General features: G+C 38.3%; 1 protein-coding gene across 1 annotated transcript in view; it reads left to right on the top strand.

Moving 5' to 3' along the window:
- LOC132554116 (endoplasmic reticulum metallopeptidase 1-like) overlaps positions 1–19,392 on the top strand; it is a 43,210-nt gene that overhangs the window by 9,264 nt on the left and 14,554 nt on the right. The window contains exons 3-4 of the mRNA XM_060218417.1: positions 797–902; positions 14,438–14,584. Coding sequence (XP_060074400.1) covers positions 797–902; positions 14,438–14,584 — 253 coding nt within the window. The remainder of the gene's footprint in view (positions 1–796; positions 903–14,437; positions 14,585–19,392) is intronic.

Below are 19,392 nucleotides of genomic sequence, written 5' to 3'. Positions count from 1 at the left end.
TCCTTCTGGGATTCTTTGCTAGAGATTCTGCAATTCACAATCAGATTTAAAATTTTTAGTCCAACATCATTAAATGGTGGGCTATTCAAATCACCCTATGTCCATCATCCTTCCGGATGATACTGATCAGGAAAACAAAGTGGCTAAGAGGTGGCCTTCTGGAATTTAGCAAACTTGTTGTTAGGATTCCCTTGGTCCCAAATTGCGCCCATTCAATTTTGTGTCTGCTCAAGAAAACAAAATGACTGACCAAAGACAATTTTCTGATAGTTGAAGTTTGTTGTCGCTTTTACATAGAAAGATCTTGTTACAATAAATAGAATTCCCTTGTTATCAAATAATTACAAAGAAAAAGGGAAAGAAGGGAAAAGTAGATAAAAGAGGAGGTGATCCAAAGCTGACTGTGTAAGCACCTGTTTCGGAGTGCTATATAGTTGTCCAGGTTCCAAGAATGACTGATTAAGAGAGCCAATCTAATTATACGAATATTTGATTGATTAAGAGAGCCAAGCTAATTATACGTATATTTGATTGGGAGGCTATCTTGCATGGTACCCAGATGTTTGTACAGAGTTAAATGTAAGTCAGGCTGTTGCCATATACATAGTTTATCATGATACATATCAAAGTTTCTCAAATTAAAAGGAAGACAGGCTGTACTTCAGGAGATACATTTCTTATTAAATGCTTGATATCTTCTACGAAGCTCCAGATTGAAAAGATGAAAACAAGAAAATTTATTCAGCTTTGTTTCAGGTTCCTTATATTTTATACCAACAAAGTTTTATTGTGACAGGGTAGCCATGGATTTATAACACAACACCCATGGGCCAAGAGTATCAAAGCTTTTATTAACTTGGACTCAGCTGGAGCTGGTGGATGGGAAATAGTCTTCCAAACAGGCAAGTATCTCTTATCAATGCTTGATATATATGTCTTTTTGACAGTCAAAAATGCATGTGTAGATTTGTTAGGCAATTATTCTGATTGTAAGGTTCCTTACAAGTGTGGTTTACAACTAACAGTAGTGTACTAGAACGATTTCACAGAAACCAAGTTTTCATGAATCTCCCTTTACTCAAGTTTGTCCATTGGAAAGCATTATGTGGAAAACATAAATGCAACATTGCATAGTGTTCTCATCATTAATCAGGTGACTGACAAAACCTGTCTGCATGTATTAAAAGTATTCTACCTACTCATCTTGTGAAGTTGGTTGAGAACACTCCTACCTACAAATGTATGGTGTTTTATTATTACTATTGAGTGACTCCCTGTGCACCAATTGGTATCCATTCTCCAATTATCATACTACCCGATACCTTGGGATCCTACCTATATAAGGACTGTCATTGACTTTCCCCTTGCCCCTTTTAAATTTAGCAATCAGATGATGTTAAAGGATGGAAATTAAGAGACATTGGTTCATTCTGATTCTGGATAAGAGAATGTTTTCTTCTCATTGCTTAATTGCAAATATATTGTCAGAAAGTTCTCCATGCGTAACAGTATTGTTTTAAACATCACTCTTGAAAACTGATAGGTTTGCTGACTTTTGATTGGTGGAATCGAATGATGTATTTCTAGGTAAACTATATGTGGAGGTAATTATAATGCTGTGTGAAGTATGTTGCAGTATTTGTAGCTAGATTTATTTCCTGTAGAAATGCAAGGGTTATGGGACAATATACACTCTATATACACCCAAAATAACTGCATTTGCCCCATGCTTACAAATATATCCACATAAATAGACAAATGATTTTTTAAATTTTCATAGATACCTGGTGAATCTTTCAAATTTATCATAAACGCTGCCAAAAATTTGATTTGTACATAGACATGTGAACTTTCATTTTTAGCTAACCTTGCCTAAAAGGCCAAGTGAGCTTGTGCCATAGCGCGTCGTCTGTCCGTCATGCGTCACTCAACTTTTCATTTAAACGACTTCTTCTGAAATACCGAAAGGCGTAGAGTTTTCATATTTTGCTGGAAGGTTCCTTTGATGAAGTTCAACAAAGTTTGCAGAAAGAAATGACCTTGACCAATCTTAAAGGTCACATTGGTCAAATGTGTTAAAACCTTTAAACAACTTCTCACCAAATACTGGAATTCCTAGAATCATTATATTAGGCTACTATGTTCCTCTTATGGAGTCCTACAAAGTGTGCTAAAAGAAATGACCTTGACCAATCTTCAAGGTCACAGGGGTCAAATGTGTTAAAACGTTTAAACAATTTCTTCTGAAATATCGAAAAGCCTAGAATCATTATATTTGGCCAGTATGTTCCTATTATGAAGTCCAAGAAAGTTTGCAAAAAGAAATGACCTTGACCCATAGTCAAGGTTACAGGGGTCAAATGTGTTAAACCTTTAAATGACATTTTCTGATTATCAAAAATGTCTAGGATAGTGATATTATTCTGAAATAGGTTCTCAATGATGCCCAAATAGTGTGTGAAAAAAAGCTTGACCCATAATGATATTTAAGGTCATTGGGGTTAAATTTTGTAAAATCATTAACAACTTCTGATTGCTCAAAGGCTATCATATTTGGCCAGTAAAAGTTTGTAGAACCTTCCAATGATTTATTAAAGGAATATATTTGGCTGGGAATTTTCTTGGCATAATTTGGAATAAATTATAAAGACCTTTCACAGTGATGTCACACTGTTCCAAAAATAGATTAGGCCAAGCTACCTGGAGGTCTGAGAAGCTTGAGTTAAGTAATATGAAAAACTACATGTTGGCCAATTACTTATGTTCTATCCACAGCTATAAAATACAGAAAACATGATTAGAAAGAGAATTGCAAGATCTTCATTTTGATTTTTTAAGATTCTTCATAATTATAGCAGAAATAAATAAGAAATTCTGAGTTGATCACATTTGCTATGCAGTGTTTATAGGCCTACAGTAAACTGTTATCAGTATATCTCCAGTAACCTGTGCTTAACTGACCATGGTGACATCACTAATGATATACATGGAACATTTTATTATTGGTTTGGAGTTAGGATTATGGTTTATAATTACATGTACCTTAATTTTTCCTGTCTTTATATTTAAATGTTGCTATATACTGATGGCTTGTGCAAGTCTCAAATATGTTGTATCTGTGTTTGTAAACAATGATCTAAAGGGCAAGTAAGCTTCTGCTGTCCTGGGTCATCCGTCCAGCTATAACTAAGAGTTTTTCTGCTATATTGTTTGACCATCTTCTTTCCTTGATTTAAAAGAAAGCTATCAATTATATTTAACTGGAAACATCATGAGAAAGTCTCAATTCAAAATTGCACAGATGAGGGGGCTGACTACTAAGGGACAGAAGCCATATGGAGTAATTTGTCCTATTGCTTTAAGTATCTACTGTGGAACATATGCACAGATATAGTACTGTCAGAAAGAACCAGGTGAGCAATACTGGCCCTCTGGGCCTCTTGTTTATTAGTATCTATTACAGCTACATGCTACCTTTATCAAACATGATAACCAACAATTCTACACAATCCATAATCCTGATTCCTACCTCTACACACAATATTCAATTCTGATTCCTACCTCTACACACAATATACAATCCTGATTCCTTCCCCTACACACAATATACAATCCTGATTCCTACCCCTACACACAATATACAATCCTGATTCCTACCCCTACACACAATATACAATCCTGATTCCTTCCCCTACACACAATATACAATCCTGATTCCTACCACTACACACAATATACAATCCTGATTCCTACCACTACACACAATATACAATCCTGATTCCTACCCCTACACACAATATACAATCCTGATTCCTACCCCTACACACAATATACAATCCTGATTCCTACCACTACACACAATATACAATCCTGATTCCTACCTCTACACACAATATACAATCCTGATTCCTACCCCTACACACAATATACAATCCTGATTCCTACCCCTACACACAATATACAATCCTGATTCCTTCCCCTACACACAATATACAATCCTGATTCCTACCCCTACACACACTATACAATCCTGATTCCTACCCCTATACACAATATACAATCCTGATTCCTACCACTACACACAATATACAATCCTGATTCCTACCTCTACACACAATATACAATCCTGATTCCTACCCCTACACACAATATACAATCCTGATTCCTACCCCTACACACAATATACAATCCTGATTCCTACCCCTTACACACAATATACAATCCTGATTCCTACCACTACACACAATATACAATCCTGATTCCTACCTCTACACACAATATACAATCCTGATTCCTACCCCTACACACAATATACAATCCTGATTCCTACCCCTACACACAATATACAATCCTGATTCCTACCTTTACACACAATATACAATACTGATTCCTTCCCCTACACGCAATATACAATCCTGATTCCTACCTTTACACACAATATACAATCCTGATTCCTACCTCTACACACAATATACAATCCTGATTCCTACCCCTACACACAATATACAATCCTGATTCCTACCCCTACACACAATATACAATCCTGATTCCTACCTCTACACACAATATACAATCCTGATTGATACCCCTACACACAATAAACAATCCTGATTCCTTCCCCTACACACAATATACAATCCTGATTCCTACCCCTACACACAATATACAATCCTGATTCAATATACAATCCTGATTCCTACCAACACACAATATACAATCCTGATTCCTACCCCTACACACAATATACAATCTACACACAATATACAATCCTTCCTTCCCCTACACACAATATACAATCCTGATTCCTACCTCTACATACAATATACAATCCTGATTCCTACCCCTACACACAATATACAATCCTGATTCCTACCCCTACACACAATATACAATCCTGATTCCTACCCCTACACACAATATACAATCCTGATTCCTACCTCTACACACAATATACAATCCTGATTCCTACCCCTACACACAATATACAATCCTGATTCCTACCCCTACACACAATATACAATCCTGATTCCTACCCCTACACACAATATACAATCCTGATTCCTACCTCTACACACAATATACAATCCTGATTCCTACCCCTACACACAATATACAATCCTGATTCCTACCCCTACACACAATATACAATCCTGATTCCTACCCCTACACACAATATACAATCCTGAGTCCTACCTCTACACACAATATACAATCCTGATTCCTACCCCTACACACAATATACAATCCTGATTCCTTCCCCTACACACAATATACAATCCTGATTCCTACCCCTACACACAATATACAATCCTGATTCCTACACCTACACACAATATACAATCCTGATTGATACCCCTACACACAATAAACAATCCTGATTCCTACCCCTACACACAATATACAATCCTGATTCCTACACCTACACACAATATACAATCCTGATTCCTACCACTACACACAATATACAATCCTGATTCCTACCCCTACACACAATATACAATCCTGATTCCTACCTCTACACACAATATACAATCCTGATTGATACCCCTACACACAATATACAATCCTGATTCCTACCCCTATACACAATATACAATCCTGATTCCTACCCCTATACACAATATACAATCCTGATTCCTACACCTACACACAATATACAATCCTGATTCCTACCACTACACACAATATACAATCCTGATTCCTACCCCTACACACAATATACAATCCTGATTCCTACCACTACACACAATATACAATCCTGATTCCTACCCCTAACACACAAAATACAATCATGATTCCTCCTGATTCCTACCCCTACACACAATATACAATCCTGATTCCTACCCCTACACACAATATACAATCCTGATTCCTACACCTACACACAATATACAATCCTGATTCCTACCCCTACACACAATATACAATCCTGATTCCTACCACACAATATACAATCCTGATTCCTACCACTACACACAATATACAATCCTGATTCCTACCCCTACACACAATATACAATCCTGATTCCTACCACTACACACAATATACAATCCTGATTCCTACCACTACACACAATATACAATCCTGATTCCTACCCCTACACACAATACACACAATATACAATCCTGATTCCTACCCCTACACACAATATACAATCCTGATTCCTACCCCTACACACAATATACAATCCTGATTCCTACCCCTACACACAATATACAATCCTGACACACACACAATATACAATCCTGATTCCTACCCCTACACACAATATACAATCCTGATTCCTACCCCTACACACAATATACAATCCTGATTCCTACCCCTACACACAATATACAATCCTGATTCCTACCCCTACACACAATATACAAACCTGATTCCTACCACTTACACACAATATACAATCCTGATTCCTACCTCTACACACAATATACAATCCTGATTCCTACCCCTTACACACAATATACAATCCTGAGTCCTACCTCTACACACAATATACAATCCTGATTCCTACCCCTACACACAATATACAATCCTGATTCCTACCCCTACACACAATATACAATCCTGATTCCTACCTCTACACACAATATACAATCCTGATTCCTACCCCTACACACAATATACAATCCTGATTCCTACCCCTACACACAATATACAATCCTGATTCCTACCCCTACACACAATATACAATCCTGATTCCTACCCCTACACACAATATACAATCCTGATTCCTACCCCTACACACAATATACAATCCTGATTCCTACCTCTACACACAATATACAATCCTGATTCCTACCCCTACACACAATATACAATCCTGATTCCTACCCCTACACACAATATACAATCCTGATTCCTACCCCTACACACAATATACAATCCTGATTCCTACCCCTACACACAATATACAATCCTGATTCCTACCCCTTACACACAATATACAATCCTGATTCCTACCTCTACACACAATATACAATCCTGATTCCTACCCCTACACACAATACAATCCTGATTCCTACCCCTACACACAATATACAATCCTGATTCCTACCCCTACACACAATATACAATCCTGATTCCTACCCCTACACACAATATACAATCCTGATTCCTACCCCTACACACAATATACAATCCTGATTCCTACCCCTACACACAATATACAATCCTGATTCCTTCCCCTACACACAATATACAATCCTGATTCCTACCCCTACACACAATATACAATCCTGATTCCTACCCCTTACACACAATATACAATCCTGATTCCTACCCCTACACACAATATACAATCCTGATTCCTACCCCTACACACAATATACAATCCTGATTCCTACCCCTACACACAATATACAATCCTGATTCCTACCACTACACACAATATACAATCCTGATTCCTACCCCTACACACAATATACAATCCTGATTCCTACCCCTACACACAATATACAATCCTGATTCCTACCTCTACACACAATATACAATCCTGATTCCTACCCCTACACACAATATACAATCCTGATTCCTACCTCTACACACAATATACAATCCTGATTCCTACCCCTACACACAATATACAATCCTGATTCCTACCCCTACACACAATATACAATCCTGATTCCTACCACTACACACAATATACAATACAACCCCTACACACAATATACAATCCTGATTCCTACCCCTACACACAATATACACATTCCTCTACACACAATATACAATCCTGATTCCTACCACTACACACAATATACAATCCTGATTCCTACCACTACACACAATATACAATCCAGATTCCTACCCCTACACACAATATACAATCCTGATTGATACACCTACACACAATATACAATCCTGATTCCTTCCCCTACACACAATATACAATCCTGATTGATACACCTACACACAATATACAATCCTGATTCCTTCCCCTACACACAATATACAATCCTGATTCCTACCTCTACATACAATATACAATCCAGATTCCTACCCCTACACACAATATACAATCCTGATTCCTACCCCTACACACAATATACAATCCTGATTCCTACCCCTACACACAATATACAATCCTGATTCCTACCACTACACACAATATACAATCCTGATTGATACCTCTACACACAATATACAATCCTGATTCCTTCCCCTACCCACAATATACAATCCTGATTCCTACCCCTTACACACAATATACAATCCTGATTCCTTCCCCTACACACAATATACAATCCTGATTCCTACCACTACACACAATATACAATCCTGATTCCTACCCCTTACACACAATATACAATCCTGATTCCTATGTCTACACACAATATACAATCCTGATTCCTTCCCCTACACACAATATACAATCCTGATTCCTACCCCTACACACAATATACAATCCTGATTCCTACCCCTATACACAATATACAATCCTGATTCCTACCACTACACACAATATACAATCCTGATTCCTACCACTACACACAATATACAATCCTGATTCCTACCCCTACACACAATATACAATCCTGATTCCTACACCTACACACAATATACAATCCTGATTCCTTCCACTTAAACACAATATACAATCCTGATTCCTACCCCTACACACAATATACAATCCTGATTCCTACCCCTACACACAATATACAATCCTGATTCCTACCCCTACACACAATATACACACAATATACAATCCTGATTCCTACCTCTACACACAATATACAATCCTGATTGATACCCCTACACACAATATACAATCCTGATTCCTTCCCCTACACACAATATACAATCCTGATTCCTACCCCTACACACAATATACAATCCTGATTCCTACACCTACACACAATATACAATCCTGATTCCTACCCCTACACACAATATACAATCCTGATTCCTACCTCTACACACAATATACAATCCTGATTCCTACCTCTACATACAATATACAATCCTGATTCCTTCCCCTACACACAATATACAATCCTGATTCCTACCCCTACACACAATATACAATCCTGATTCCTACCCCTACACACAATATACAATCCTGATTCCTACCCCTACACACAATATACAATCCTGATTCCTACCCCTACACACAATATACAATACCTAATACACACAATATACAATCCTGATTCCTTACACACAATATACAATCCTGATTCCTACCTCTACATACAATATACAATCCTGATTCCTTCCCCTACACACAATATACAATCCTGATTCCTACCCCTACACACAATATACAATCCTGATTCCTACCCCTACACACAATATACAATCCTGATTCCTACCCCTACACACAATATACAATCCTGATTGATACCCCTACACACAATATACAATCCTGATTCCTACCTCTACACACAATATACAATCCTGATTCCTACACCTACACACAATATACAATCCTGATTCCTACCTCTACACACAATATACAATCCTGATTCCTACACCTACACACAATATACAATCCTGATTCCTACCACTACACACAATATACAATCCTGATTCCTACCCCTATACACAATATACATTCCTACCTCTACACACAATATACAATCCTGATTGATACCCCTACACACAATAAACAATCCTGATTCCTTCCCCTACACACAATATACAATCCTGATTCCTACACCTACACACAATATACAATCCTGATTGATACCCCTACACACAATATACAATCCTGATTCCTACCTCTACACACAATATACAATCCTGATTGATACCCCTACACACAATATACACATTCCTACCCCTACACACAATATACAATCCTGATTCCTACCCCTACACACAATATACACACAACAATATACAATCCTGATTCCTACCCCTATACACAATATACAATCCTGATTCCTACCCCTACACACAATAAACAATCCTGATTCCTACCCCTACACACAATATACAATCCTGATTCCTACCCCTACACACAATATACAATCCTGATTTCTACCACTACACGCAATATACAATCCTGATTCCTACCCCTACACACAATATACAATCCTGATTCCTACCCCTACACACAATATACAATCCTGATTCCTACCACTACACACAATATACAATCCTGATTCCTACCACTACACACAATATACAATCCTGATTCCTACCCCTATACACAATATACAATCCTGATTCCTACCACTACACACAATATACAATCCTGATTCCTACCTCTACACACAATATACAATCCTGATTCCTACCCCTACACACAATATACAATCCTGATTCCTACCACTACACACAATATACAATCCTGATTCCTACCCCTACACACAATATACAATCCTGATTCCTACCCCTACACACAATATACAATCCTGATTCCTACCCCTACACACAATATACAATCCTGATTTCTACCACTACACACAATATACAATCCTGATTCCTACCACTACACACAATATACAATCCTGATTCCTACCCCTACACACAATATACAATCCTGATTCCTACCCCTACACACAATATACAATATACACACACAATATACCTGATTCCTACCCCTACACACAATATACAATCCTGATTCCTACCCCTACACACAATATACAATCCTGATTCCTACCCCTTACACACAATATACAATCCTGATTCCTACCTCTACACACAATATACAATCCTGATTCCTACCCCTACACACAATATACAATCCTGATTCCTACCCCTACACACAATATACAATCCTGATTCCTACCCCTACACACAATATACAATCCTGATTTCTACCACTACACACAATATACAATCCTGATTCCTACCCCTACACACAATATACAATCCTGATTGATACACCTACACACAATATACAATCCTGATTCCTTCCCCTACACACAATATACAATCCTGATTCCTACCCCTACACACAATATACAATCCTGATTCCTACCCCTACACACAATATACAATCCTGATTCCTACCTACACACAATATACAATCCTGATTCCTACCTCTACACACAATATACAATCCTGATTGATACCCCTACACACAATATACAATCCTGATTCCTACACCTACACACAATATACAATCCTGATTGATACACCTACACACAATATACAACACACAATATACAATCCTGATTCCTACCCCTACACACAATATACAATCCTGATTCCTACCCCTACACACAATATACAATCCTGATTCCTACCACTACACACAATATACAATCCTGATTCTACACACAATATACAATCCTGATTCCTACCCCTTACACACAATATACAATCCTGATTCCTATGTCTACACACAATATACAATCCTGATTCCTTCCCCTACACACAATATACAATCCTGATTCCTACCCCTACACACAATATACAATCCTGATTCCTACCTCTACACACAATATACAATCCTGATTCCTACCCTACACACAATATACACATTCCTACCCTACACACAATATACAATCCTGATTCCTACCCCTACACACAATATACAATCCTGATTCCTACCCCTTACACACAATATACAATCCTGATTCCTTCCCCTACACACAATATACAATCCTGATTCCTACCTCTACACACAATATACAATCCTGATTCCTACCACTACACACAATATACAATCCTGATTCCTACCTCTACACACAATATACAATCCTGATTCCTACCCCTACACACAATATACAATCCTGATTCCTACCCCTACACACAATATACAATCCTGATTCCTACCCTACACACAATATACACCTGATTCCTACCCTACACACAATATACAATCCTGATTCCTACCTCTACACACAATATACAATCCTGATTCCTACCCCTACACACAATATACAATCCTGATTCCTACCCCTACACACAATATACAATCCTGATTCCTACCCCTTACACACAATATACAATCCTGATTCCTTCCCCTACACACAATATACAATCCTGATTCCTTCCCCTACACACAATATACAATCCTGATTCCTACCCCTACACACAATATACAATCCTGATTCCTACCTCTACACACAATATACAATCCTGATTGATACCCCTACACACAATAAACAATCCTGATTCCTACCCCTACACACAATATACAATCCTGATTCCTACCCCTTACACACAATATACAATCCTGATTCCTATGTCTACACACAATATACAATCCTGATTCCTACCTCTACACACAATATACAATCCTGATTCCTACCACTACACACAATATACAATCCTGATTCCTACCCCTACACACAATATACAATCCTGATTCCTACCTCTACACACAATATACAATCCTGATTCCTACCCCTACACACAATATACAATCCTGATTCCTACCTCTACACACAATATACAATCCTGATTCCTACCCCTACACACAATATACAATCCTGATTCCTACCACTACACACAATATACAATCCTGATTCCTACCACTACACACAATATACAATCCTGATTCCTACCACTACACACAATATACAATCCTGATTCCTACCCCTACACACAATATACAATCCTGATTCCTACCACTACACACAATATACAATCCTGATTCCTACCTACCACTACACACAATATACAATCCTGATTCCTACCACTACACACAATATACAATCCTGATTCCTACCACTACACACAATATACAATCCTGATTCCTACCACTACACACAATATACAATCCTGATTCCTACCCCTACACACAATATACAATCCTGATTCCTACCACTACACACAATATACAATCCTGATTCCTACCCCTACACACAATATACAATCCTGATTCCTACCTCTACACACAATATACAATCCTGATTCCTTCCCCTACACAGCTGGTAACCATTGTAGTACAGTTGGTAATTATTGTAGTTCGCTATGTAGCCCACATTAAAATTAAGTGTTTGTTGTACAGCTGGTAACCATTGTAGCACAGCTGGTAACTTTGGTAGCACAGCTGGTAACCATTGTAGTACAGCTATGTAGCCCACATCAAAATTAAGTGTTTGTTGTACAGCTGGTAACCATTGTTGTACAGCTGGTAACCATTATAGTACAGCTGGTAACCATTGTAGTACAGCTATATAGCCCACATCAAAATTAAGTGTTTGTTATACAGCGGTAACCATTGTTGTACAGCTGGTAACCATTGTAATACAGCTGGTAACCATTGTAGTAAGGCATAGTAAGGCCATGTAGCCCACATCAAAATTGAGTGTTTGTAATACAGCTGGTAACCATTGTAGTAAGGCATAGTAAGGCCATGTAGCCCACATCAAAATTGAGTGTTTGTAATACAGCTGGTAACCATTGTAGTAAGGCATAGTAAGGCCATGTAGCCCACATCAAAATTGAGTGTTTGTAATACAGCTGGTAACCATTGTAGTAAGGCATAGTAAGGCCATGTAGCCCACATCAAAATTGAGTGTTTGTAATACAGCTGGTAACCATTGTAGTAAGGCATAGTAAGGCCATGTAGCCCACATCAAAATTGAGTGTTTGTAATACAGCTGGTAACCATTGTAGTAAGGCATAGTAAGGCCATGTAGCACACATCAAAATTGAGTGTTTGTAATACAGCTGGTAACCATTGAAGTAAGGCATAGTAAGGCTATGTAGCCCACATCAAAATTGAGTGTTTGTAATACAGTTGGTAACCATTGTAGTAAGGCATAGTAAGGCTATGTAGCCCACATCAAAATTGAGTGTTTGTAATACAGTTGGTAACCATTGTAGTAAGGCATAGTAAGGCCATGTAGCCCACATCAAAATTGAGTGTTTGTAATACAGTTGGTAACCATTGTAGTAAGGCATAGTAAGGCTATGTGTTGAGCATCTTTTGTTTTGCTTTGTTATCGTACATGACATCACAGAGCATTATTAGCTTGCCTCCACTCATAGCAGTGTGCAACTATCATTGGTTTGAGGATTGAACCAAATATTGTGTAAGTATGGCTGTTCTGAAAGTTTTGAGGAGTTTCATGGATTGATTCTTAGGTGAATTTTTGTGTAATTCACTGTGAAATAAAAAGAGAAAATTCATTTCTGTAGAACACATTTGTCATACTTGACTTGAAAAGTATAAATGCTACTGTAAAAATGAGCTGTACACAAAATTGGATCATTTTAAATGGAAACACTTAAATTTGATTATTTTGTGATTTTGATAATTTATCAAGCCACAATTTGAAGATGATTGAGGTTCTTACAATTCTTCATACTGTAAACATGGAAATTTTCACATAGGATTAATTTCACAATTTCTATAAGTGAACTATATGCGTGGGTTATTTTTTCAATCAATTTTCATTTGATTTCATCTATAAAATTTAAGCACATCACAAAATATTACACTTCATGTAATTAGCATAAATTTCCCCTTGCTTCCATATTTACAGTAGTGTATCTGGACTGACCTAGGATTTTTTTGTCTGTGCAGGTCCACAACACCCGTGGTTAGTGAAAGTTTATATAGAATCAGCGGTGTACCCGAGTGCTTCTGTCATCAACCAGGAAATTTTTGAGCTTGGTCTTGTCCCTGCTGACACCGACTATCGCATCTTCAGAGACTATGGCAAAATTCCCGGTGAGCATCTTTGACTGTCGTTAACAAAGTTAAAACAAGTAAGCTGGATATCAGTAAACAGTGTAGAATATATAAAGTTATATTGTTGTAACAGATATGTTAATCGTTAACAAGATGTATTTCCTTTAATGTTAATATCAGTGTCATGTAGGTTGCAGATTTTTTCTTTCATTTATAATAAATTTCTTAGAACTATGAATATACTGACAGCAGATAAAATGCACCAGATTGAAAGAAAAATAGAACCAAGATTTGTTTATATTCTTGAAATTGCCCTGTATTTCTGTTGTAATGTGTCGCCATAACTGCCGGTGTCATATCATATTTGTATCCTCCATCTTTAAATATCTGGATACTTTTTCTGGCAATCGTAAAATAAGCTCTCTGCACATGCCCATGTGGGGACTGTCCATTCCCTCTGTGGCTATTTGAAAAAGAATAGGCATGATAATGCCAGTTCAGGCGTTTAGGGATAGTAATAGGCTCTATATTATTTTTTTTCATAATTTATTAATACATGATACAGACTTCAAAATTACCCTAACCTAAACCAAATCTATGCAGGACCCCAATTCTTCCTTTTCACCTCTGAACATGTTTCCAACTGCTAGAGTTAGGACAAGGCATCATTAGGCCATCTTCTAGCATAATCAAATGTTCATCACTACAGACAGTTCAACTGTAGGAGGGGGATGTAAATTGACCCCAGGAGAGGGATGTAGGTAACACCATCCTGTCACCAGTACTATATGTACAGTTCTCCATGTGAGGCTGGTTGCATTGTACAATAATCGCAACATGGAAAATCAGCATTTTATTGTTATTTAAAAAACTATCCCTTCACGGTGAGATATCCCTGAAGATGAAAACTATCCCTTCACGATGAGATATCCCTGAAGGTGAAAACTATCCCTTCACGATGAGATATCCCTGAAGGTGAAAACTATCCCTTCATGATGAGATATCCCAGAAGGTGAAAACTATCCCTTCACGATGAGATATCCCTAAAGGTGAAAACTATCCCTTCACAATGAGATATCCGTGAAGGTGAAATTTATTCCTTCACGATGAGATATCCCTGAAGGTGAAAACTATCCCTTCACGATGAGATATCCCTAAAGGTGAAAACTATCCCTTCACGATGAGATATCCCTGAAGGTGAAAACTATCCCTTCACGATGAGATACCCCTGAAGGTGAAAACTATCCCTTCACGATGAGATATCCCAGAAGGTGAAAACTATCCCTTCACGATGAGATATCCCTGAAGGTGAAAACTATCCCTTCACGATGAGATATCCCTGAAGGTGAAAACTATCCCTTCACGATGAGATATCCCTGAAGGTGAAAACTATCCCTTCACGATGAGATATCCCAGAAGGTGAAAACTATCCCTTCACGATGAGATATCCCTGAAGGTGAAAACTATCCCTTCACGATGAGATATCCCTGAAGGTGAAAACTATCCCTTCACGATGAGATATCCCTGAAGGTGAAAACTATCCCTTCACGATGAGATATCCCTGAAGGTGAAAACTATCCCTTCACGATGAGATATCCCTGAAGGTGAAAACTATCCCTTCACGATGAGATATCCCTGAAGGTGAAAACTATCCCTTCACGATGAGATATCCCTGAAGGTGAAAACTATCCCTTCACGATGAGATATCCCTGTAGGTAAAACTAACCCTACAGAATGAGATATCCCTGAAGGTGAAAACTATCCCTTCACGATGAGATATCCCTGAAGGTGAAAACTATCCCTTCACGATGAGATATCCCTGAAGGTGAAAACTATCCCTTCACGATGAGATATCCCTGAGAGTGAAAACTATCCCTTCACGATGAGATATCCCTGAAGGTGAAAACTATCCCTTCACGATGAGATATCCCTGAAGGTGAAAACTATCCCTTCACGATGAGATATCCCTGAAGGTGAAAGCTATCCCTTCACGATGAGATATCCCTGAAGATGAAAGCTATCCCTTCACGATGAGATATCCCTGAGATATCCCTGAAGGTGAAAACTATCCCTTCACGATGAGATATCCGTAAAGGTGAAAACTATCCCTTCACGATGAGATATCCCTGAAGGTGAAAACTATCCCTTCACGATGAGATATCCCTGAAGGTGAAAACTATCCCTTCAGAATGAGATATCCCTGAAGGTGAAAACTATCCCTTCACGATGAGATATCCCTGAAGGTGAAAACTATCCCTTCACGATGAGATATCCCTGAAGGTGAAAACTATCCCTTCACGATGAGATATCCCTGAAGGTGAAAACTATCCCTTCACGATGAGATATCCCTGAAGGTGAAAACTATCCCTTCACGATGAGATATCCCTGAAGGTGAAAACTATCCCTTCACGATGAGATATCCCTGAAGGTGAAAACTATCCCTTCACGATAAGATATCCCTGAAAGTGAAAACTATCCCTTCACGATGAGATATCCCAGAAGGTGAAAACTATCCCTTCAGAATGAGATATCCCTGAAGGTGAAAACTATCCCTTCACGATGAGATATCCCTGAAGGTGAAAACTATCCCTTCAGAATGAGATATCCCTGAAGGTGAAAACTATCCCTTCACGATGAGATATCCCTGAAGGTGAAAACTATCCCTTCACGATGAGATATCCCTGAAGGTGAAAACTATCCCTTCAGAATGAGATATCCCTGAAGGTGAAAACTATCCCTTCACGATGAGATATCCCTGAAGGTGAAAACTATCCCTTCACAATGAGATATCCCTGAAGGTGAAAACTATTCCTTCACGATGAGATATCCCTGAAGATGAAAACTATCCCTTCACAATGAGATATCCCTGAAGGTGAAAACTATCCCTTCACGATGAGATATCCCTGAAGGTGAAAACTATCCCTTCACGATGAGATATCCCTGAAAGTGAAAACTAACCCTTCACGATGAGATATCCCTGAAAGTGAAAACTATCCCTTCACGATGAGATATCCCAGAAGGTGAAAACTATCCCTTCAGAATGAGATATCCCTGAAGGTGAAAACTATCCCTTCAGAATGAGATATCCCTGAAGGTGAAAACTAACCCTTCAGGATGAGATATCCCTGAAGGTGAAAACTATCCCTTCACGATGAGATATCCCTGAAGGTGAAAACTATCCCTTCAGAATGAGATATCCCTGAAGGTGAAAACTATCCCTTCACAATGAGATATCCCTGAAGGTGAAAACTATCCCTTCACAATGAGATATCCCTGAAGGTGAAAACTATTCCTTCACGATGAGATATCCCTGAAGGTGAAACTAACCCTTCACGATGAGATATCCCTGTAGGTAAAAACTATCCCTACAATATAAAATAACCCTGTAGAAAAAAATACCCCTTCAGAATGAGATATCCCTGAAGGTGAAAACTATCCCTTCATGATGAGATATCCCTGAAGATGAAAAATATCCCTTCATGATGAGATGTCCCTGAAGGTGAAAACTATCCCTTCACGATGGGATATCCCTGAAGGTTAAAGCTATCCCTTCACGATGAGATATCCCTGAAGGTGAAAACTATCCCTTCACGATGAGATATCCTTGAAGGTTAAAACTATCCCTTCACGATGAGATATCCCTGAAGGTGAAAACTATCCCTTCACGATGAGATATCCCTGAAGGTGAAAACTATCCCTTCACGATGAGATATCCCTGAAAGTGAAAACTAACCCTTCACGATGAGATATCCCTGAAAGTGAAAACTATCCCTTCACGATGAGATATCCCAGAAGGTGAAAACTATCCCTTCAGAATGAGATATCCCTGAAGGTGAAAACTATCCCTTCAGAATGAGATATCCCTGAAGGTGAAAACTAACCCTTCAGGATGAGATATCCCTGAAGGTGAAAACTATCCCTTCACGATGAGATATCCCTGAAGGTGAAAACTATCCCTTCAGAATGAGATATCCCTGAAGGTGAAAACTATCCCTTCACAATGAGATATCCCTGAAGGTGAAAACTATCCCTTCACGATGAGATATCCCTGAAGGTGAAAACTATTCCTTCACGATGAGATATCCCTGAAGGTGAAACTAACCCTTCACGATGAGATATCCCTGTAGGTAAAAACTATCCCTACAATATAAAATAACCCTGTAGAAAAAAATACCCCTTCAGAATGAGATATCCCTGAAGGTGAAAACTATCCCTTCATGATGAGATATCCCTGAAGATGAAAAATATCCCTTCATGATGAGATGTCCCTGAAGGTGAAAACTATCCCTTCACGATGGGATATCCCTGAAGGTTAAAGCTATCCCTTCACGATGAGATATCCCTGAAGGTGAAAACTATCCCTTCACGATGAGATATCCTTGAAGGTTAAAACTATCCCTTCACGATGAGATATCCCTGAAGGTGAAAACTATCCCTTCACGATGAGATATCCCTGAAGGTGAAAACTATCCCTTCACGATGAGATATCCCTGAAGGTGAAAACTATCCCTTCACGATGAGATATCCCTGAAGATGAAAACTATCCCTTCACGATGAGATATCCCTGAAGGTGAAAACTATCCCTTCACAATGAGATATCCCTGTAGGTAAAAACAATCCCTACAGTTTGAGATATCCCTGTAGGTAAAACTTCCCTTCAGAATGAGATATCCCTGTCAGATGAGATTTCCTTGTATTGGCAGATACTCCTATAGGAAAAAAACTGTTGCTGAATTAGATATCTCTGTTGGATGAGATTTTTTTGTAGGGCTAGATATCTTAACATGCCTTCGTAAGATGACCTATCCATGTACGACTAGAGATCTATCTATGTAAGATGATATTTC

This window comes from Ylistrum balloti, unplaced genomic scaffold (genome assembly GCF_031769215.1).
Source record: "Ylistrum balloti isolate Yb309-2 unplaced genomic scaffold, AGI_CSIRO_Ybal_v1 Utg370380, whole genome shotgun sequence".
NCBI classification, from domain to species: Eukaryota; Metazoa; Mollusca; class Bivalvia; order Pectinida; family Pectinidae; genus Ylistrum; species Ylistrum balloti.
This window is presented reverse-complemented; position numbering and strand designations above follow the sequence as displayed.